Genomic DNA, 22938 nt, shown 5'->3' with positions numbered 1-22938 from the left:
AATTCTGTGTGGGCATCAAAACAAATTCCTCCCCAAAACAATGATAGACCCTCCTTGGAACGGCTCCCTGGGAATGATACAAGATTGCTCAAATCTTTCTCCTCGCCGTCTTCGAATTTGATTACGTCCATCTGGACCTCTTAGACTGATTCTTGACTCAGTCATCAGTAAATAAAACTTGGCAATAATTTTCTAAATTCTAATCTAAATGTTGCTTTGCAAATCTTAGTCTACAACATGATGCTGCCTGGTTAGCAAAGGTGCCTGGAGAACTCTTCTTCTGTGTAGACCAGCATCCTAAAGGTCTTATTGATCTATCAGAGATATTTAAATTCCGGGCTTCTCGTAATAGGCTGTTGAGCTCGACACTTGTCATTGAACGATTTCTTAATGAATTTAATTGCAAAAAACGGTCATCTCGAGGAGTTAAAACTAAAGGACGTCCTTGTCCAGGCCTTCTGTCTCAGGTGAACCGGTCTCTCGAAATCTTTGCATCAATCTGCCAATGGTTGTGTGGTGTACGCCAAACAGATTTGCCACTTCACGATAACTTTGTGCCTGTCCAACTAACTCGACTATTCTTTCACGTTTCGCGTTTACTTAACTGCCTAACTCTATTCATTTTTTCATTAATTAGTCTCGACTTTAACACACCTTTATTGACTTAAATTACTGCTGTCCACAAGTTGGTACAACAATAGAATGAAAGAAACATTAAAATATGCATAAAATTAAAATTCTAAAAAAACCAAAAAAAAACAGTTATTTGCCGATAAGAAATCTTGCTACATTTATCGTTTACATTTAAAATACTTTAACTTTTTGTGATAGAAAGAAAGAAACTCAAAAGATTAACATTTTAGGTTTTGATATTAAAATGAAGGGTGGTGCGTTATTTATGGCCACGAGTTTATATTAAAATTTATCACACTCCAGAAGAATGTGCCGAAGTAAGACGATTGCAGTTCTATTTGTATTTAGGGGAGCTATATTTGAAAATAGATATTTTTATAAATTTTTTATTTTTTCTGATGAAAGTACTTTTATCATAAATGGTATTTCGTCTTCCCAAAACTGTCGATATTGGAGCGAAGACAATCCCTATTATGTAATTAAAGTCAGAACTATTCCAAAAAAATTAATGTTCGGTGTGCCATATTATACCAGCTAGAAACCATACGACCTTTCTTTATTGAGGGAATATCTTAAAAATCCGGATTGATTGATAAACTTCCTTTAAATATTCTACAGACTGATATCTTTCTACGAGTATATCACGGTTGCTTTGCTCATTCTACACAAAGTATTACTGATTAGTAAGATGAAACATGGTTTGGAAGAATGTGCAAAAGAAACCGTTTATCAAGAATACATTTCGTTTGATAGTGGAAAATTAAAAAACAGAATAACTTGTGCAGTTCTATCAATCACTAAAAAAACAAGTAAAGGCAATTTATGGACAATTCCGAAAATGTATTAATAAATGTGATAGAAAGATTAGTTGAACCTAGTATTTAATTTAAGGCTTATTAACTTAACACAAATGTTAATTTTTTTAGTTAATAAATGATTTCGATATTTTCTATATTAACCTAGATATTGATTCTGTAAACTTTTCGGAAGAATTTCATATTTTCCTTATAAAATTCACATTACTCTGCAGAAAATTTATGATAATTTATGAGTGATTCAACGAGCAAGGATGCAGTGTATATTATCAATTTTGATTAATGTAACTTGAATAACGTTTATGTAGTCCAATTCAAGCTTTTTGAAAAGATTAATGAGACAATTCATTTTTAATTAATGTTCAATCGTTAGAAAGAATAGATATCTACCTAAAAATAATAATATTCTTACGAAACTATTACGTACAAAAATCATTATAGTAAATATCAATAAACAATTATCTGTAGCCAAAGATTTTTTATCAATACTTACATTTTCAGGTTTTCCAACTGGCAATCCATTTAAAAATTTAAAAACCATCAGAAAAATAACCAAAAACAAAATATTCATAGACCATCTCATCTTGGACGGGCACTGAATGAATTGGTACTCGTTAACTAGTATGAAACTGTTGCAATGAAATGCACTTCAGTAATGGAATAAGTGTTTATCTTTTATACTTATATACTTCCTATGCAGAATAAAACCAACCTAAATAAAAACATTGAACTTAAGTTGATAGACCTACTTTTGAAGAATTACTTGTTTTTGTCCTACTTTTGTAATTGGGATGTCGAAAGGTCGAAAAATTTTAAAAGGCCTTGAGGTGAAGTGGAAAAGGGACAAGCTTATTCTTAATTCATGTTTAATAAAGGTACTCGTTTCAGGATATGTAGGATATTCTAAATCAATTTCTTATAAGAGAGAGAGTAATACTTTATTGTGAAAAAATTGATACAATTTTCAGACATAAGCTTGTAAAAACTTAAAAACAAACATAAAAATATCTAAATAAAGATAAATAAAATAAAATTTCAATATACAGAAGAAAACCACAATGAGTAACAATATTATAGGTAATAATTAGTATATAAGTCCACAGCAAAAATTAAACCAGTATGCAGCATGCCCGGAATTAAATTTTATTATTAGAATAAAAGTCGTTTACTGAGTAGAAGGTACTTTTCAGTAAATATGCTCTCAAATTAGTGCAAAATGCGATAAAAAGATTATATCGAATTGATATCAATTGGCAAGTGATTGTACATTTTTTTGCATTTTAAAATATTGAGCCTCTTAACTCATTCTGAACGTGGAGTAGGTAGGTAAAAGTCGTGCTCCGCGTTCCTCCGCAACGTCCTTTCTGAAATTGGTGAAGCCTGCAGTGAGCCTTGCTGTTTAGTTCGACTAAATATCTAAGAGCTCTCTTTTGTAATTTAAAGATTCGCTGAAATTGAGTCGCACCACATGTACCCCAGAAGGGAAACTGATCTCAGCTCAAAACAGGAGAAACTAAATTTTTTAGATAAGGCGACAATATGTAACTCCCATTACAAGGAATTGTCCACAACAAGCCCTAAGAAGTTTACAGATCCAACGACTTCATGGTGGTCTTATTTAATAAAAAAGGCTGCAGCATATTTTTATATGATAAAACTATGGTTTTAGAAACGTTGAGACAGAGAAGATCGCACCGTGAAATCAAAATTGCTGCAAGAGAAACTAGTGTCGTCTGCAAATAGACATACGAGTATTTTACCACTGATGTATAAGCGATGTCGTTTATAATCAGAAGAAACAAAATAGGGCCTAGTACTGAGCCTTGGGCTTGGGGCCCTCAACATTCTATTGGCTTGTAATAAAACATCGTTGTATCAACCCTTAAAAGCTGACTTCTGTTGGTAAGGTATGACTTGAACCATGCAAGAGGTATTCCCCTGAAACCGTAGTACTGCAATTTGTTGATGAAAATAATTTACGATCTAAAAGCAGCATTCGGTTAATATTAACAATACAATAATTTTTCAAAAATTTCCAATACTACAGCATATATGTATTACTCCAAAGATAAGTTTTATAGAGAACTTGGAACTTTTAATTGCCATGGAGTATCTTATGTTTATTTTGTATATAAGAATTTTGAAACAAAAACAAAACAAACTATACCTCCCCAACAAGATAACGTGTCTTGAGTTCGAGAATATTAAGAATGATGCGTTATGACTATTATTTCAGTTTTAATTTTTGAAAAAAAATCGCTCCCCCCCTCCTTATATCGATTTTTTATTGATGTTTGTTTGAAAATGAGAGGCTTAAGTGGTATTGACTCAAGTATTAATGCAAACGGCGTCTATCAAAAATGTTTCAAATTTTCTTATACATAGAGAAAGTAAAAACTCTATGAATTAATAATTATCTATGACTTAGAAACTTTGTTGTAGAAAAACTCAACTTTAAGTCTTACGAAAATAAATTATATCACATTTATCATAAGGGGTTGTATCTTACAAATACAAAACTATTTTTATAGCAAACTTTATTTTCTTAATATTTATATTAACATAATTTACAAATTATGAACATTACAAATCATACAGTCTGGGAAGACTGAATGAAATTTATTATTTCGGCCAATTTACAATCATTATAGAAAATCAAATTCAAATTATAAATTGACTTTCTTTAATACATAAATGAGATTTTTACCTGGTGACAGAATTCAAAATTTAGAAACCCAAATGTTATTCTTGTTTTATATTTATTATAACTAAGTTTTACTTCATTATTTGATATTTTATATTTATAATTTAATTTTATTGATAATTTCAATAACTTAATTATTTAGATACCTATTTATGACATTCTACTTTACCCATAAACTGAATAAAATTTCTATGATTGACTGATGTGTAATCTTTAACATATTGCTTAGAGCTGTATTGAGCTGCATTACGTTTTTTAATATGTATATTCATCAAAACAATTCTTTGACATAAACGATGTTGTAGGTGATAGGTATACTACCTAAAGTATTAGCCATCTATTCTTATTTATATCTATTATAGTATAATTTATTAGAAAATTGCTATAGTAACAATTTCCAGAAATACCAAATTTTACAGCAGCCTAAGACACGTTAAAAAAGATGTTAATTTCAAAAAATAACTCAATATAACCTATATCTTGTATTATTTTAATTCTTTCCAATAACAAATTTGAACCCGTTCTGGCTTGACAGTCTATACTCGTTTTAGTGATATCGTATAACATATCAAGTAACATGCTATTCTGCTTCTTACGTTTTTCTTTATTTTGAGTATTCCTTTGTTCACGTATTGTGGCACAGTAGTCACTTATGATTAATTTATTCTAATATTCGAGTTTTTAAAAAAATTAATTTGTTATCAGGGTTCGGATTAAGATTTATAAGGCCCGGGGCTAAAATAATGATGGGGCCCCCTTAAGGAATTCGGAAACCCGGAAAAAATCAGAAAATAATATCAATACGTTAAATTTGTGGTATCAACACATTAAAAAATACAGAATGATTTCCAAATGATATGGCCCTCTTGTTATCAACCTCCTACTCCATTCGAGAAATTCAATAAAACCTCGGAATGTATTCTGTAATTTATTAGGTATTACATTACATTCCGAGGTTTTATTGAATTTATCGAATGGTGTAGGAGGTTGATAACAAATTAATTTCTTTAAAAACTCGAATGTTAGAATAAATTAATCAGAAGTGACTACTGTGCCGCAATACGTGAACAAAGGAATATTCAAAATTTTTGAAGAAAAAAATTTAAATTTATTAACGAAAAACCAGTGAATCAGTGAAGCAATTCGGAAACGATTACAATTTAAATAAAAATGCTTTATTAGTATGAAACACCAATTTTTATCGATCATTTTTACATTTACATGAAAGTTAAATTTTATTTTTTACATTTGGGAACGAAAAGATGCTTTGAAAATGGCGCCTCTACAATACTGTCCTATTTTAACGACTTTCGGCGTTATGTGGAAAATTTCTCAATTTGTCTCAATCTGTCAATCAAAAGATGGTATGACCCAATAAGCATTCGGTCCAAGCGCAACAACTGGAACCTTTGTAAAACAATTTGTGAAGCAAGAAACCCAAAAGATAGCTCACGGCTTTCTTATTCATCATAATAACGTGCCGTGCCATAATTTGATTTTTATTTACACGCTTTTGGTCGCTAAAAGTCTTTTTGTCTGCCCACATTCACCAGATTCAGCTTCATACGATACCGAATATGAATTATATATTTTTTTAAACACACTTTATAATGTTTTAAAAATGCACTACAAAGTTAAAAAGTACAGGATAGGCGTAGTGGCCGACAAGTTTGGAACGTATGACGTCAGAAGTTGAAACAGTTGGAAAAAATTAAAAATTTATCATAACAATACCAAGAGTGTGGGCGCTTTATGAGAAGATATAATACAACATTTAATATTTTTGAAAGAGATAAAATTTAAGCACCTACACTTTTGGTATTGTTATAATAATTTTTTTTTTTTCACCTCTATTACTAATCTCTGACGTCAGTCGTACTATCCATCACGACCCCTATCCAGTCCTTATTTTTCACTTTTTAGAGCACTTTAAAACCTTTACCTATAAGTGTGGTTTTCAAAAAAGTTTATTTTGCATTATATCTTACTTTTTAGTCTTGTAATTGTATTAGCAAAATTTTGTAATTAATATTTAATATATAATATAATAGTATAATGTTACTGTTTCCATCTTTTGGTGAATTATATACAGATTTCTCCATATGAAATAATTAACTCATTATCAATAATTTTTCAATTAATTCGTAGATTTTTCAATTGATTGGAGTAAGTAAGCATACAAAATGTCATGTTTATTGGTTAATGATAAGTTAATAAAATATTGATTACAAAATTTGTACAATACAAACAGTGAGTTCAAAAAGTGTGGAAAAATGTATTAGTAAGGAGAACGTTATCACGTCAACCCTGACGATATTACCACTGGGCAGATATAATATAATAATGTTTATTTGCTAGAACAAAATTCATTCTTTTTATTTTATTTTTATATAATTTTACAATTATTTGAAGTATAAAGAGAACAATGGAAAGGAAAGAAAACGTTGTTGCCCCATTTACATTTGAGAATATTTTAACTATGATATAACTTTTTAATACTCAATAATACAAAACCTAATCCCATAAATACTAAATGTTGCGCATGGGATTCTGTTCATTTGAGTATCTATCTAAAATGTATTATGTATCTAAATAAAAACCTAATAGCATTTCTATTGCGAATTATTTTTGTTCCTATTTCTTAATCAATAAAATTTATTAAGATCGTTTCGATCTTACACATTTCAGTAATTATATAGTTTTGCTCCAAAATAGTAATGAAATCTTTGACTGAAAGACTTATTTGTTTTGATGGTTTGTCCATTAGAACTACTTTTTGTCTTAGTATTATAGTTGTGGTCAATATTAAGTAGTATATGTTAATTTTTGTAAATAGAGATTATTAAATTATATATATATATATATATATATATATATATATATATATATATATATATATAAGTTAATCTTATATCTACTAGGTTGGCTTCTTTAAGTAATAAATTAGACGAATATAAGTTGGGTTTATTGTACATAATACTGAAGACTTTTTTTGTAATACATAAGATCAGGACTGGGTAGATGAAAGCCATTCCCAAATAAAATTTCCATCTATGGGTTTAAAGTTAGAATAAGTGCATTTCTAATTATTGACAGGAGTTTTAAGAAACGTAATCCAAATATCATGCTACATCTCCACTTTCTTTTTGATAAAATAATTCACCATATTTCTGATCATACCATGTATTATCTACATTATATTTAAATGACATAGGAAAATTTTATGAAGATATAAAAATACTATATTAAATATCAAAATAAAGAAGCCATGAAATAAAATGTATTTTATTAAAACAATTTTTTTAATAGAAATTACAAATTTATCAAAATATATAATAGCAATAAGATGTAAAAAACTTAATCTTGAATCTTAGCCAACATTGCGTCCCTCCTATCAGACGCCTTGAACAAAGCTATAATAAGTTTTTTCAGCTCTAGAGGTTTGAACTGTAAAGCTAAAGGTCCTTTCCCATCTGCCCACCTATCATTTATATCAATCAAATTAGAATTTAACACAAAACTGATTTCGTTCAATTTGTACCATAAAGGAACATAGATACTGATTTCTCTGCTATTAGTAAACAATTTGGGTCCCCTACTAAGAACAATTTGGATAACTTCAACTAACTGCTCTGCCACAACCGAAGATATATCATTAAAATTTGTAATGGATTTAATCAGACAATTACAGAGAGAGTTCAGTATTATTCCTATTGTTTTATTATAAATAGAATAGGATAACACTTTGTGCCAAACAGTTCTTAATAATTCTTGTTGTCTAAGACATTGTTTGACACATTTTTCAGTAACTGGTTGCAACTCTTTTATTATATCACCAACCAATCCACTACCTTTCATTATTTCATTGATCTGATTAATTTGTCCTTTGACATATGAACTAAATAACTCTGAACCTGTTTGTCGTAATTGGCATATTTCTACTTCGAAATCTATACTAGAAATATTTAGAGTAGATGGAAGTTTCATCAAATAAATACCATTCCATTCAGTCAGTTTATGACTAATATACAAACAATTGTTATGGAATAGTGCTACTTGTTGGGGAATGGTCTTTAGCATTTTGTTATGATATTCAGGCACAAATTTTGTATAATTTCTAAAAATATTCTGTACAGTTACTAACAGTCTACCTGCATTTACATCAGTTCCCTTAATGGCTGTTTGTAATATCTTTTCGCAATAGTTCAATAATTCTAAAACATTTTTTGACACACAACATTGTAGAAATTGATCTACTTCACAACCCAATGGATTATCTGGATTATAAGGCACTCCAACTTCTGTTAAGTTATGTAAATCTTTTTTCATAATCTGTTCAGACTCTACAGAATATTCTTTACATTTTTTATTGATAAACAGAATGTCAATATTGCTGGCATATTCTATGAGCGATGTTGTGTTTTCAGCAAACATTTTATGTTGTCTTAAAGTCTCTTCTAATTTCTCAGTTTCTTCTATAACTACTTTATAATTTTTTAAACCTTCAACTGTAGAAGGAATTGTATCTTCCAAGCAATGCTTTATAAGTAATTCTGATAGGTTGTCTCTAATATCACAACCAATATACTCTAAAGTTGTGAAAGTAGAACTTAGAGGAAAATTTAAGTTTTCAAGGAATTCTAGTAAAATTTTTAAATTTGAAAATACTTCATTATAAACAGATTTTTTGTTATTATCTATAATCTCTAATTTGATTAGAAAATAAATTTCATTTTGCTCACATTTTATATCAACAATATTGTCGACAATAGGTATAAAAAAGTTATTCCATAAAAATTTTGCTAAATTACTGAGTACAAAAATTACAGATTCATTATAAAACATTGCTAAAAGTGCTTGTTCCAACGAGTCAGTTACAGATATAATTTTAATGGTAGCTACACTATCATCTTTGTCTATGATAATTTTTTGTTTGAATACATTTTCAATTTCATTTATTAGACCTATTCTCCTCTCTCTAACGACCCCTTTTAGTTCTTCCACAATTTGTAATTGTTCATCCTGTGGAATTGCATCTAAGGTATCTTCTAGATAGCATATTATCTGTTTACACTTCAAGTATTCTTTACGAGTTTGCAGAGTTGTATATTCTATTAGCTTCTCGTTTACTTCACAAAGTTTCAATACCAGCTTTAAACTGAGGTCGATTGTTTTCAAAGTATCTATATGTTCACCAAGTTCTTTATTTGATTTTAGGAGTTCTTTTTTTGTAACATTTTCCGCATGCTTATGTAACGTACCGATTTCCTCTTCAAGATTATGAGCTGTACGAAGTAAACTTCGATTTTCTTTTGGACGTCCACTATATTTAATGTATACATTATCAGTATATTCAACTAATTCACTTTTTATCTTCTCAATAGACAATTTCAATTCTGGTACCTTTTGATTGATCTGATCTATTTCTATTTTTTCTGCTGAAAATAAAACTTCAGCAAGCAAACTCATTTTAAAAGTAGTTTTATACTCAAGCGATTTTGATTTTAGTTGACGTTTACTATTTCCTCTTCTTTTTTAATGGACTCCAACCATACGTTCATGCAAGTAAGCAAATCAATCTATATTACGTGGGGAGTTCATGAACTACTGAATTTAATTCTCAAATAAAAGCGTTGATTGCATAAATTTTGGAAAAAATAAGACAAAGAAATATCTGTTTTTAATAAAGGTGAAGTAAATTTCCAAAATTTAGTTGAGCTTCTTAATATTGTTTTATAGTATATGAATCTTGATGTGAAACATATAAATGTGACTCTCATGTATTTACAAATATTTCTATTTTTATTCTTTTTTCCTATATTACCAATATTGGAATGAACTCAATTTTTATGTCTTTTGTATAGCATAGTAACACAAGCAGCTAGTAACTTTTCATGTTTATTATATTTAAAATGTATTTTCATCACTTTTAACGCTTGTTAACTAAGTGATGTCAACAGTTTTTAATATTAAATTAAAATTTGATAGTACTGATCAACATGTTGTTTATGACAGAATTATGAATACAGCTCTTAATTAACCTCAATCTCTTCAAGAAAAAAGGAAAAGAAAAACTCAAAGCTGGGACTTCAACAAGAACTTTGCAATTATAAGAATTTCCAATCTTTCACCTGAATAGAATGATTTATCGACTCATATTTTTGCCAATATCTTATATCAAGAATGAAATTATAACATTTCCATTAACTTGTGATTTTTCACAAGAAAAAATCTTTCCCAAAAATTCTCATTACTATGTTTTAGAATACATACAATTATTCGCGAAAAATTCATTTAACGCTCTGTATGTATATACGTTTATTTGATTCAAGAATTGGACTAAGACGGCCCCTAGACAATCAATTTTATTGTGCAATATTACGACCCTTTAGGGTTAATATTGAAGATTGCACAATAATTGAACAAAAGTTTGAGTGAATTTAATTTTTATTGCATCATATTTTTCCATTGCATTGTGTAGGGTCAGTATTGCGCAATATTTTTAGTCTGTGTTTCTTCTTGACGAGAAGTACAAGCGTGTGCATAATATTATCTTATTACTAAGCGCCTTTTTGTTCAATGAAATATATTGTACAATGTTATTGTAGTGCCTAGGGGCCTCCTGAGATACAGTCGCTCTTTATTACAATCAACAAGAAAAAAATATCAACAAGTTCTACCTCACGGACAACCGTGTTATTCTACAATTGTAAATGATAATAAAGACGTATTGCCTATAAAACGACCACTTATCAATATAAAAAGAATAAACTCTACCTGGAAATATCGTTAAATTATACGGAAAAATAATTCCTTGGACTCCAAGTGTATCTATCAACTCCCTGTGTCGATAAGAGTCAAAATCGACTTGTCCACGAATAGCGAAATGTGTATTACTTCGATTGAAGTATGAAGCGCGGATTGACGATATAATTTATTTAGTTGTCACTTTATGCGATCGTTTAGTGGAAATAATAAAAAACGTTAGAATAACGACGTCAAAAATATTTTGCGGTGTTTATTTACGAATTAAGGGGACACAACAAATAGGTGAGCGTTCCAGACAAAACATTTATTTATAGAAATCGTTTGTTACCTAGACAAGATGTACACTAAACCTGATTCTTAGTTGTCCTTACGTTAATAATCGCTCCGTCTACGATGGAATTAGATCTAGTATTTTGCAAAGGTCATCAATACACCTGACTTGAATGTTTATTCAACGTATAGAAATTGTTGTGATTGCTACGAATTTCCGTGAACAGGTTATTTGTTTACAATTTATTGTGGTTGGAGTAAGTATTCATAATAGAATATTTTGATTTGTTTGAGATCTAAATTTTTTGTTTTGTCATTTTCGTGTAGTGAATAGGTATATTTCAACCCCGCTAAAAAGAGAATGGATCCTTCATACAAGATGAAGCTCTAATTTGTATTTATTTTCTTTCTAAACTGAGAAAACTAATTTGTATTACAATCGAAATAATAAGAAAATCATTTTTTATAAATATTAGAGTTGAAAAGGGTGTCTGCATTATTCAATACGTTTATTACATAAAATAGAGAACATCAGTTGTCTATATAGATATAGAGTGTGTTAAAAAATACGGTAAATGAATTTTTATAGCAGAAATAACTTACGCTTCAACTATTTTAACTAGTTTGTCTCATAACATCGGATAACAAGACAAACAGTTCTTGTTTTTCATTCTAATACCATAGCCCAGATATGGGCGATCTTTTTAGAGGAAGAGACAGATGAAACAAAAAATTATATACGCGGGTCAAACAAAAACTACGGCTTTTTGCTTTCGTTCTTCTTCAGTCATACTTTCATGAGTGGCGTTGTTATGTTTTGTCATGAAGTGTCGTGAAGGTGACCTTGAAAACGGCTACAGCTTCTTTGCAAAGAAGGTTTATCCTTCATATTATATGCAAGTAAACCTTTCGCCACATTTAATTTATAAAATGAGTAGAATATATTTTGGTCTAACAAGTTTCTGAGTTTGACAACAGAGAGTAGACCTCCATCAATCTTCCCATTCACTTTCTAAGAGTTTAGAGACGCAAAGCCTACAGAGGTAACTGAATTCAAAGAATTTGTCAGATTACTCTGTCTGGCTGAGGTACTATGGAGTGATCGGCAATCCTTGGAAGAACTGAGAGGTTCGGACGGATATTGAGTGAAACGGTTTCATTTATTATAAGAGAATAAAATTTCTTGTGTCATGCACTCGATTTGGTAATATTAACATCAGAAAAACTCAAGAATAATTGGCCGTCCACCATGTGGTCCTATCATTTGTAAATAATTAGATAAAATTTTCCCTATTATTTGAATCTGGAAATGCCAGACTGCCATACAAAGTTGTTCCATATATTGCTCAGCCGTTAACTTCCCATAAAAGAAATATAGAATAATAAATTTCCCTTCCAAAATATAATTTTTTCGGAGCGCTGGATGTGTTTTGATCGAATCCAGTGGGGGTTTTCTTAAGGCCAATAGGGAGAATTATCTAGATTTACTGTACCACTTAAACAAAACGTTTCAAAATACTATGGTATTAATTTGGATTTTGATTACAATGCCTCATGAGTATTTTACAAAATTCCTTTCTCAAGAGTTCCTGAACAAGTAAAACTTTTTATGGGTACAGTTTTTATTTCTTCAAAATCTCTCTGGACGCAGCTCATCTCTCAGATGATGATTTTTGAAATCATCATAACAGTAAAAACCATGAATTTAAAGTTTCAACACAAACCTGATTAGAAAAAGAGGCATCTAAAGAAATTTTGATTGTAGCAAATACGTGATAATATTGATAATCGTCTCAATGATGTAAATAACACAATTTTTCATCAAGCTCTTCATGAAATTACAAAAATTACTAACTGAACAAAAATTTGGGGTACAGTACAGTACAGTAGTACAAGAAAAATTTACTAAGGATTCCTGTAAGAATAATACATTAAGCGGTTACAAGGCCAATAATAATTAACGAAGCTGATGTCTCTGGCTCGTCCCTGTTAAAAAGAATCATTAAGTGGAGCCCAATAGAAAAAAGACCGAGAGGGAATCCAAATATACGAAGATCTAAAAGTACTAGAAGCCGCGAATTGCAAGGAAATAGCAAGTGAAAAAAAATGTTTTGCCTTTGGTTTCACATTTATGTATTGTAGTTAGATTGGCCTTTAGATAAATGAAGGTTGTACCAACCTGATCTAATAGACACTGTTCATGAATCCTGTTTTTATTCCCATACCATCCCAGTCAAATACGAGTTTTTCTACATTATAATTAGAAAATCTTTCCGAATTTCTATGGATAATAGACGTTATAATTTGTTGTGATATTTGGGGATTCTATGCACATAAAAATTATACGTGAAACTAGCAATGAAACTAAAAATATTCGTTACGGATATCTTGCATTTTTTAGTAATAATTAAACTGCCGATCAATACAGTTATTGAATTTCATGTATAAACATAGTCGTTATTGATTTGGATAAAAATACAATGACCTCAATAAAAAGCTAGTTTTACTTTTCATTAAATAGTCTAAATATTCACGTTGGTGTGAAAATCATAGAAATATAGGAAATCGTGAGAAATAACTTTTGGCACAGTTAGTAACTATATGTTTATGTGCAACTCATTGTGAAAATCTACCAACAAAAAAACTGGTCTAAATATTTCAAGGACACATAAACGAACTGAAAACTGTGGTAAAAGGAAGTATTATATATGCGGTTTCCGCTCAAATAAACAATACAAAAATTAGGAGTTATTTAATCTATTTGATAAATTAAATGCAACTATTTAAATTGCTTTTACAATGAATCTCCTTTAAAAAAAGAATCTTCGGAAATGGGGCACTACCTCGGAAGGGATTTGAGGCGGAAGAATTTGGAGGGAACGCCTTTTCAAATGTAATGCTAAATGCTTGACACACTTAACATGTTATACATTTTTGAGTTTTCGAAAACGCGTTGGTTATATTGGGGTTAAGACACGAGTTTTTTGTTGAAAAACTAGTATATACATAGAAACATATATACAAAAAGAAATGTATTCACTCGCATAAACATACATGCATACAAAACACAAATAGCCACCTGCACTCACGCACATACAATCGGAAAGTGAGAATGTGTACGTGTACCGGAAATTCGATGCATACATATAAGAACCTGTATACAAAGTGATCAACATATTTCAAAACAAATCTTAGTCGATGTTATGAAACAATCGTTTAAGCCACAATCTCTTTAAAAATTAAGATTTCTGTTGAAAAACGTTTATTATTAGAATATGTAAAAAAATTCAACCAAATCCCAGAGAAATTCGTCATTTATATGTGGTAGTTCTAAGCAACTAATCGCGAATGCTGCTTCAAGACATTTGCAATAATGATCTGTACCACATATACAAGAGGAATAGGTTAGCAATTGCTATTATTAGTAAGGTATGTGAGAATTATTTTTAGGTAAATTTGATAAATACACATAAGGGGACGAAACAGTAGAAATATTGACTATCGATTTACAAAAAATCCATCTTTTTCCAAAGTAACCTACTAGAATTGTTTATTATAAGAGAAAACTGATCTTGGTATATTTGTTTGAACATCAGAGAAAGATATCTGTTCAGTTAGAGCATAAAGCAGGCAGAAGTACCAAGGAAGTCAATAAATTGTGGATGAAACTATGAAAGCGCCCGTGAACAGGTTACTTTTGTAGTCTGATTGTTGTGGAGGCCAGAACCGAAACAAGAAATTTGTTTTGATTCTCAATCACATCTTGCAATATTTTTCTTCTCTGAAATAAATCTCCTTAAAATGTTTGCTTTCGGATTACAGTTTCCTACCTAATAATAATAAAATTCATCAAAACTTTTGCGCCGTCGATGACTATTCAGATGTTATGAGGTCTTTCCTTAAAAGCAAGAGTTTATTGTTAAGTGCAGATATGATATAATCCAGCAATATGCAAAAAGCGATAACTAACCATACAACTGAGGTTAATAAAGAAGATATAAGCTGACTGACAACACGGTGTTTATGAAAAAACACGTCTCACATCCACAGTATATGGAGATTTCCATTGAAAAAGCAGGAAAAAGAACTAAAACCTATCTTAATAGAACCGCCTCTTCTTTGGTTACAGGAAAAAGCACTCTCAGTGGAAAACATAACAGACATTCTTGAACTGGTTCCACAAGAAGTAAAACCATTTTATGCTGTCCTAAGATCTGCTGGAGCTCAAGAATTTCAAGAGGAACTTGAAGTAATTGGATCCAGCTTAGATTCTAAGATTGACGAAATTTATCGAGAGTTTAATTCTATTCCAAGAAAGTTTTTCCACTTACTATTAAATCATAATTACCTTGATTGAAATGTTAATCATTATGTGTTCAATTCCTTATTGCAAAACTACTTTCTCCTCTTTTCAACCATTGTTTTTTGTGTCCCCGGCCTAAGGAGTTTGAACATGCACTACGACCGGAAAGAGAACAAGATCCATCCTTTATTAGGTCTAGTCTGGATTGATTTTATATTTTCATCTTCTCAATCTATTGTGATTGTAGATATATACAATATATACAATAACTTCTGTTGACAACAACCTTAAATAAGTACCATTTAAATATTTTAGCTTGTTGGAAATAAATTATTCATATTTAAGCCTTGAAACCACGTCCTTTGCTGGTAAAATGTTTATCACGCTTATTCGGAAACAATTTTCCATGCTAGCTTGTCAATGTTGTTTACAGGGTCGACTTCAGAAATGAATTTGTTAATTCCATATTAATTAATAATCGTTCATTTGACTGCTAGAGTTATCCAGATGCAAAACCAAAAACTACACCAATAAAAAATAAAAATAAATAAAAATAAACAATCTAATTTTAGTTAGCTACATAATTTAAATCATTTAGTCAGCATATAAAGATTTGGTTCCCATTAAAAATGTTGGATAACAGTACTTATTCTGTAAAGAGTTTTGATAATTATAAGGAATTAAATCGATAAGCAACTAAATGAGTTGTGTAATAAATAATACTAGTTAATCAGCAACATGACACAATATATTAGCATCTTTATTAATAGTATTATTTTAAATTATCTGCGTAATGTTTGGATGAACACCTTCTTGCTCTTGTTTTCATACTGATTAATTTCGATTCTAATGAGTAAGTGGCAATATTGTTTTCAGGATAAAAGTTGAGAGTTATAAGCTTCCAAAGTATACCTATCCATGGTAAGAAGGATGAGGGTCATCAAACTATTGTTGGCGCTGAGTCAGCTATCCTTTTCTTCAATTTGTGATGATCGCAACATTTGACTGTTCTGTTTATGTTTACTGCTGTTGAATGTAGTGTTTTTGTACTGGTTAATTTAGATTCTAATAAGTGGCAAAACTGTTTTCAGGATAAAAGTTAAGGGTAGAGAGTGTATAAGCTTCCAAAGTATACCTATCCATACTGACTAATTTCGATTTAAATATCTATGCTAATCCAAGAGTGGAACCCCAGTAGTAAACAGCTTTGTAATGTATAGTGACGTTCAATTTGAATGCACGTTGGTTTATTGGTTAAACGGTTGTTATTGAGATTTTTATCATTAACTTATATTGCAATTAATTATCTAGATAAAATAGATATGATGATATGAATATGAAGACAAATTGTGAGATGATGTTATTTGATATTTGTTTACAGAAAACATCAATATCGTTTACATACAGGGAAACAAATTTCAAATATTCATTCATTATAACGAAAATAACGAAACAACCATTTCGACTTCAATACTCGACACATTCTGTTTTGTCTTCTATCAACTGAAATAGGGTGCCTTGGAGTGCTAATTTTACTATAGTAGTGATAATAACAATAATCCAGATCACTCCCTTAGCTCCTAGCGACACGAAAACGTGATATCAACGTTTTTTAAACTGTTTCTGATATGCTAAAGTATATGGAGATGTATCTCTTTCTTCTAGGCTCCATGATAAAGATGAAGCCTTTAACAATCGATCCGGGTGAGACAAATATTTTAATCTTTTCATCACCAATGTAAAACTTCGATACAAAATTGAAAAAAACCCTAAAACGAACTATCAAGGCTGTGTTATTTTGCTCGACACGAATACTGTGTAGTCTTCTATTGAAAAAAAAACGGATGGGTTTTGTTGAATCCTCAATTCGTATATACATAATTAGGTATAAGCTAGTGCATATTTGCACTTATTAAAAGTAGTACAAATTAATTCGGTTTTAAGTGTCAGTTTTAAATTTTATTTCGTTTCCTGTAGCATTGTAGTCTTCAGGATTATTCCATTGTTCAAGCGATTTTATCAAGTTAAAGGAATTCGAAAAGGAAAACGGTGACAGTTAGATGGTCTGAGGATATATCAAGTGACTTTATAAATATTCACGAGAAATACGAGTATTTATGGAATACTAAATGTATTGAATATATAAATGGAGATGCTAGATCAAGAGCCATAATTAATGGTTGACATTCTAGAATTAGAAATACAGATGACGGCAGGCAAGGTGAAGAACAGAATAAAAGCAATTCATGCTACCTACATGGCAGGAGTTGGTGAAGTAGAAAATATCTCAATGTGTCCCATCAACATCAATAATCTGCTGATGAAGAAACATGAATTACTCCATCTTATACAACCATTCAAAATTATTGAAATATGTAATGTTCTTGTGATCAGTATATGGAACAATTATAAGAATTGAGCTACTCCAGACTTGTATCAGACCCATCATGACGTACGGCACGGAAGTCCGCGAGGACACCAACAAGACGAAACAAATGCTGAGGGAGGCCGAGATGAAAACACTGAGAACAATAGTTGGGAAAACAAGAAGAGACAGAGTAAGAAATACAGATGTCAAAGAGCAATACGGGATGCAAGACATTGTGAGATGGGGAAGACAACGTAAGAGGCAGTGGTACAACCATGTAAGACGGATGGACGAGAACAGACTTCCGAGAATAATCCTAGAAAACAACCCGCCCGGCTCAAGGCCTCCCGGGAGACCACCTAAAAGGTGGAAAGATAGTTGGCAATCCACCTCTCAGGAAAAGATGCAGAGGCAGCTTCAGAATTAACAGATCGACAGATCTCCAAGAAGTAGTAGAAGAAGATGAAGAGCTACTCCAATGCACAGTATTCTTATGATCACTGCATAAGAGAATCAATTGTACACAAGAACAATCAACCGAAGCCAATGAGATACTATTTAGTAAAACATTCTATTATGTAACTAAATTATGTTGTTTTTTAAGGAATTCAAAAGAAGAGAATAAAAGCTTTAGTTTCTAATACTGCTTATTGTACCGATTCTAAATTAACTGATTCCAGTAAAGCAACCAAAGCTGAAAATTACCATCAAAATAACAAATTAAATTATTAGTTGAAAGACACTAAAACAGTACTTGCAGAAAATTAATAGTAAATTTAAATTAAACTAAGAATCCGTCAACTTTTAACTTCTTAGTTTAATTCCTTAATTTTGTGAGGTTATAAGCGCAGAATCCGTTAGGTCAGTCTGTGTTAGCAGATTTTTTTTGTTTACAACATATTTGTTTTTTGGGTAATTGAAATATTATTTGCGTGATGCGCCGATTTCCCCTGATATAAAAAAATAGGAAAAAGCAAAGTTTGAAACACTGGTAGACAAATCAGGAACTTTCCACGTTTTTATTGGTTTACTTTTTACTGCAGAAGCCAAAAAATACTACCAAGAAATTTTAGTTTAATTTTAATTTCAATTGAGTTTTAACTTTGGCTAAAAACAAGCTTAAGTTTACAGAAAAGGCTATTTTAAGCTTATTGTGCACCACCGCGAGTTATCCACTCTCTAACCCATATTCTGTTCCTTTTATGTTTTTTTTCTTACGCACAATCCTTCAACTAGAACTAACTTATTTCGAGAATAACTTTATCTGCAATTACTTTTACCATCTTAAATCAAATTTATTTATCTTAAGAAAATGTTTGTATCCACAATTGAAAGCATGTCACTTGACTTGATCAACACACTTGAACAGTGTAAACGCCCCTTTCAGCTGAACACCTTGACAACCGGCCAGGGCGATACAAATATTTTGCAACAATTGCGAATGCACGTATCGCTCGTCTTATTTCACAATGTAAAATTTCAAAATATACTGAAACGAAATAACGTATCAATATTAATAATAAACTCAAATTATAAAGAATAATAATTCTAATAAATAATCATTCCAGTCGAACAGATATTTTAAGTGAAAACCACAGGAGGAAAAGTTGATGTTACAGTAATTTTGGATTGCAAACACCTTGTAGAAAACATTAGCATAACTGTTTTCAGAACAAAAGATGGGGGTAGAAAGCTATAAGCTCTTAAACTAGGCAGTGGAAAAAGGATAAGGGTGTTCGTGAATGTAAGCTAAAATGTTCAGGATCCTCAAACTATTGTTGATTACACTGAGTCCGGGTGCCATTTTCTTAATGTTCTTATGGTTACGACTGATAAAAATTTATGCAATCTTCCTTTGGCTGGACGCAAAATGCTGGCAAGAAAATAAGGTTATATACTCATAAGTTTGGTGTAAAGGTGGTAAAGGCTTACGTTTTGAATGGTTTATAAAATGCTCAATATACCGTAGACAGATATGCTAACAAACGATGCAGTCCTTAACAGAGCAAACGCGGTTCGTGAGTTGGTGGATAACATTAAATGCAGGAAAATAGCTTATTTGGGACAAATAATGCGTGGTAGCCGGTTTAATATCCTCCAGTTGATTATGTTGGGTAAAGTTGAGGCGTAGAGGAATTGGAAGGAAACAAGCCTTTTAGTTGAAGAATATTAGAGAATGGACTGGGATAAGAGAAGCAGGACAGTTATTTAGACTAGGTCAAGATAGGGAAAGTTTTGCCATGCAGATCGCCAACTTTAAGGGGACTTGATACGGTACGCTAAGAAGAAGAAGAAAATTGCTTTAGAAGAACAAAAAAAAACAAAGATTTAATGACATCAAGTTATATGATGAATAATTAGCGTAAATGTGTGGCCTTATAACCTGCGAACTCGTTTTAAAATGTCTGAAAATGAAGTAAGTTTTTACGCATACTCTTATTCCTATGAGATTAGAAATGGTGAGCTAAGAGAAGTTTCTATATGATAAAAAACTTTTTTATCATTACATGGTATTTCTGCCAAGCAGGTACAAACTTGGTCGAAACGCTTGAAAACAGCAAATGCCCTAAAAGACATGTGTGGAAAACATAGCTTGACGCAAAACAAGTTGTTCTATGTTTTTCTAAAAAAATCCAGTATAGAAAATTTGATACAGGATTTGGTTACCGAGGTATGACACTTGTAGCTTTTGTGATCAGTACAAAGTCCAAATGGGAGCTCTGAACTCTCTGAAAGTTGGCAGATACCTGCACCCAACAAAGCTTTATTTAAACTCGAAGTTGGGAAGCATAAATATCGAAAAAAAGTATCAGTTAAGAAAAAGCAAAGCTTTTTATAGTCGGAAACGATCAGAAAAATTGATATCTCAGTAAGTCAATACTTATAAGTATTATAAGGTTGTTATCCAAATTTTTAATGTTCCAAAAATGAGTACCAATGATGCCCACTCTAATTTTTTTCACGTATACAGAAACATCAGGAAAAAGGGCTTTGATGAGGTTTACTCTTTGTTTTGGTAAGACGTGAGTAATCATTTGTGAAGCGAACAAAATAAAAAACAAAAATTACACTGTTTTAGGATACTGCACTCTATTGTTCATTTTATTAAATAGTATCGCTGTCGTATTTTCAATTCGATTTGGTTAAGTTCATCAAGTTTATCTCACGTTCTTATCTAGAGCTTTTTGTCGTTATAGACTGTGAATAAGTGTTGGATAAAGTTTCTTTCCATATATTATGTCAAGAGATGTTTATTTCAAAGTAGGCGAATACGGTAAATCAAATTTGTGAGAGAACATCCCCGAACGGTTCTTCACAGAAACTCGTACAATGGTTCTTTCCAACAGAGTGTTATAACTACCCCGAAGAGGAAACATCTTACAATTTTTATTTACCTTCATTTGCATATGATGGCGTTCGACCCAAATCAAAGAAAAAGTTTGAGGATTTGCAGCACCTCAAGACATTTTGTTTCTTCATTATTCAAGAGTTGTATATTGAAATACCATATGCGCATGCGTTGTGAGTATTTAGTTAGACCCTCATCCTTCTTGTACTGATTCTCTGGGCATCTTTATTTTCATGTATCATTGAAGTGAAGCAAAAGCAATAAAGTGTTTTCTGTTATACTCTCCTTCAAATTCGCAGTGCCCCTCGTATATTAAAAAGTACTTTTGTATTCAAAACACGAATCATGATCAAATTGAAAATCGAAAGTGTAAAAATTAAGTGTTCTTGCTATCCTGTACCGTAAAAGGCTATCATAAATGATTTTCACTGTAAGAATAATTAACAATGTCATAAAAATCATCACGAGGCTCGTGACGCTAATACTGAATCAACAACAAAATCAACGAGTGTGAACGATTTTTATTGATTCAATAAATTATAGATAGTGATAATATAATATAAAAAAAATCCATCCACAATCTTGTGTGAATCAAAATATATCCAGACCATATAATCAGCTTATCAAACAATTGTTTTAATTCGTATAACCTCGTCTTAAGTATACATACTTCAGCGTTGTGTTTGGAAAATCATGTGACTAAAATTCTAGTTAACCATCTCAATTCATTACAACAGCTGCTTCATAGGTGTGGTGATTTAAAACAGTGAGCTCCGTTCAATTTTTTTTATTATAAGGGTAAGCTTCGTTTATAACTACTTTTTAATTTATATATTTTTTTCTAACGAAATTTTGATTAATTTTGAACACGTCATAAATATTCGACTGATAAATATTTTAATCAAATTCATATCGAAATATATTTGATTAAATATTTATAATTATAGTAAATTTGTAAATGTAATAATTTTTTAGATCACGTGCGATGTGGGTTTCATAAATAAACTGAGTTGATACTTTACTTTAAATTCATTTCTAATGATTTGTATATTTTTTTCTTCTAATTAATAAAACATTATTCTATTATTATGTGATATCTAATATTATTTATAATGAATCTAGGAATTTACAATGGCTTCTTAAGTCACGAGTGATATACACTCCCATTAAGTAATTCAGATATGATGCGACATTTTTTTCAAAATTTAAATCGTCAATGTCAATTAAAAAATTACGATGTCCGAATAAAAATGCCACATTCAATTGCTTATAATTTAGATGACCAGATAAGAATGGAATAATTGAGTCATTAATTAACTATATCTATAACTATGAGTTTACAAATTGAAATAAAAATTGTTTTTTGTCGTCCACAACTCGCTTTGGTCATAAAGGTCATGATTTAGAGTTTTCATGGAATAACTTACTCGAATTTTAATTTAAGCTCCTTATAATTTGAAGCAACTTCTTTTTAGTCCAGTCAATTTAGACTTTCGAAGTTACATAAACTCTCACCAAGCTGAAAATCAGTTGAATTGCTTAAAATATAACTAAAAATAAAATTTGAAAGTTCTCCATCATTCCTTATTCCAAGGGTCTGTTGAGATTATATTTAATTTGAAACTATTGCAAAATAAAGGATAAAAGCGTTTTAAATTAAAAAAAGTTGTGAGATTTAATCGTCAGCAGTCATGATTCTGTGGAAAATAATTATGTATATTAGTTTTA

At 30.7% G+C, this 22938-nt stretch overlaps 3 protein-coding genes across 5 annotated transcripts in view; 2 read left to right on the top strand and 1 right to left on the bottom strand.

Moving 5' to 3' along the window:
- Nucleotides 1-7421: 7421 nt before the first annotated feature.
- On the bottom strand, nt 7422-9812 carry LOC130444277 (centromere/kinetochore protein zw10 homolog). Its single transcript, XM_056779346.1, has one exon. It carries the CDS (start codon nt 9619-9621, stop codon nt 7510-7512), a length of 2112 nt encoding a protein of 703 aa, XP_056635324.1. The 5' UTR covers nt 9622-9812; the 3' UTR covers nt 7422-7509.
- A 1562-nt stretch (nt 9813-11374) lies between these two features.
- LOC130444577 (V-type proton ATPase 116 kDa subunit a 1) overlaps nt 11375-22938 on the top strand; it is a 40281-nt gene continuing 28717 nt past the window's right edge. The window contains exon 1 of one of the 3 annotated variants that reach the window (XM_056779788.1): nt 11375-11447. The gene's annotated coding sequence lies outside the window, so the exon portion shown is untranslated. Of the gene's footprint in view, nt 11448-21450; nt 22009-22938 lie in introns of those variants that run through there. The other 2 variants (XM_056779789.1, XM_056779791.1) reach the window with 2 other exon arrangements.
- LOC130444404 (uncharacterized) lies at nt 17941-18288 on the top strand. The gene has a single exon (XM_056779524.1). It carries the CDS (start codon nt 17941-17943, stop codon nt 18286-18288), a length of 348 nt encoding a protein of 115 aa, XP_056635502.1.

Source organism: Diorhabda sublineata, chromosome 5 (assembly GCF_026230105.1).
Source record: "Diorhabda sublineata isolate icDioSubl1.1 chromosome 5, icDioSubl1.1, whole genome shotgun sequence".
In the NCBI taxonomy this organism is placed as follows: Eukaryota; Metazoa; Arthropoda; class Insecta; order Coleoptera; family Chrysomelidae; genus Diorhabda; species Diorhabda sublineata.
Note: the sequence above shows the minus strand (reverse complement) of the source record. Positions and strands in the feature narration are given on the sequence as shown.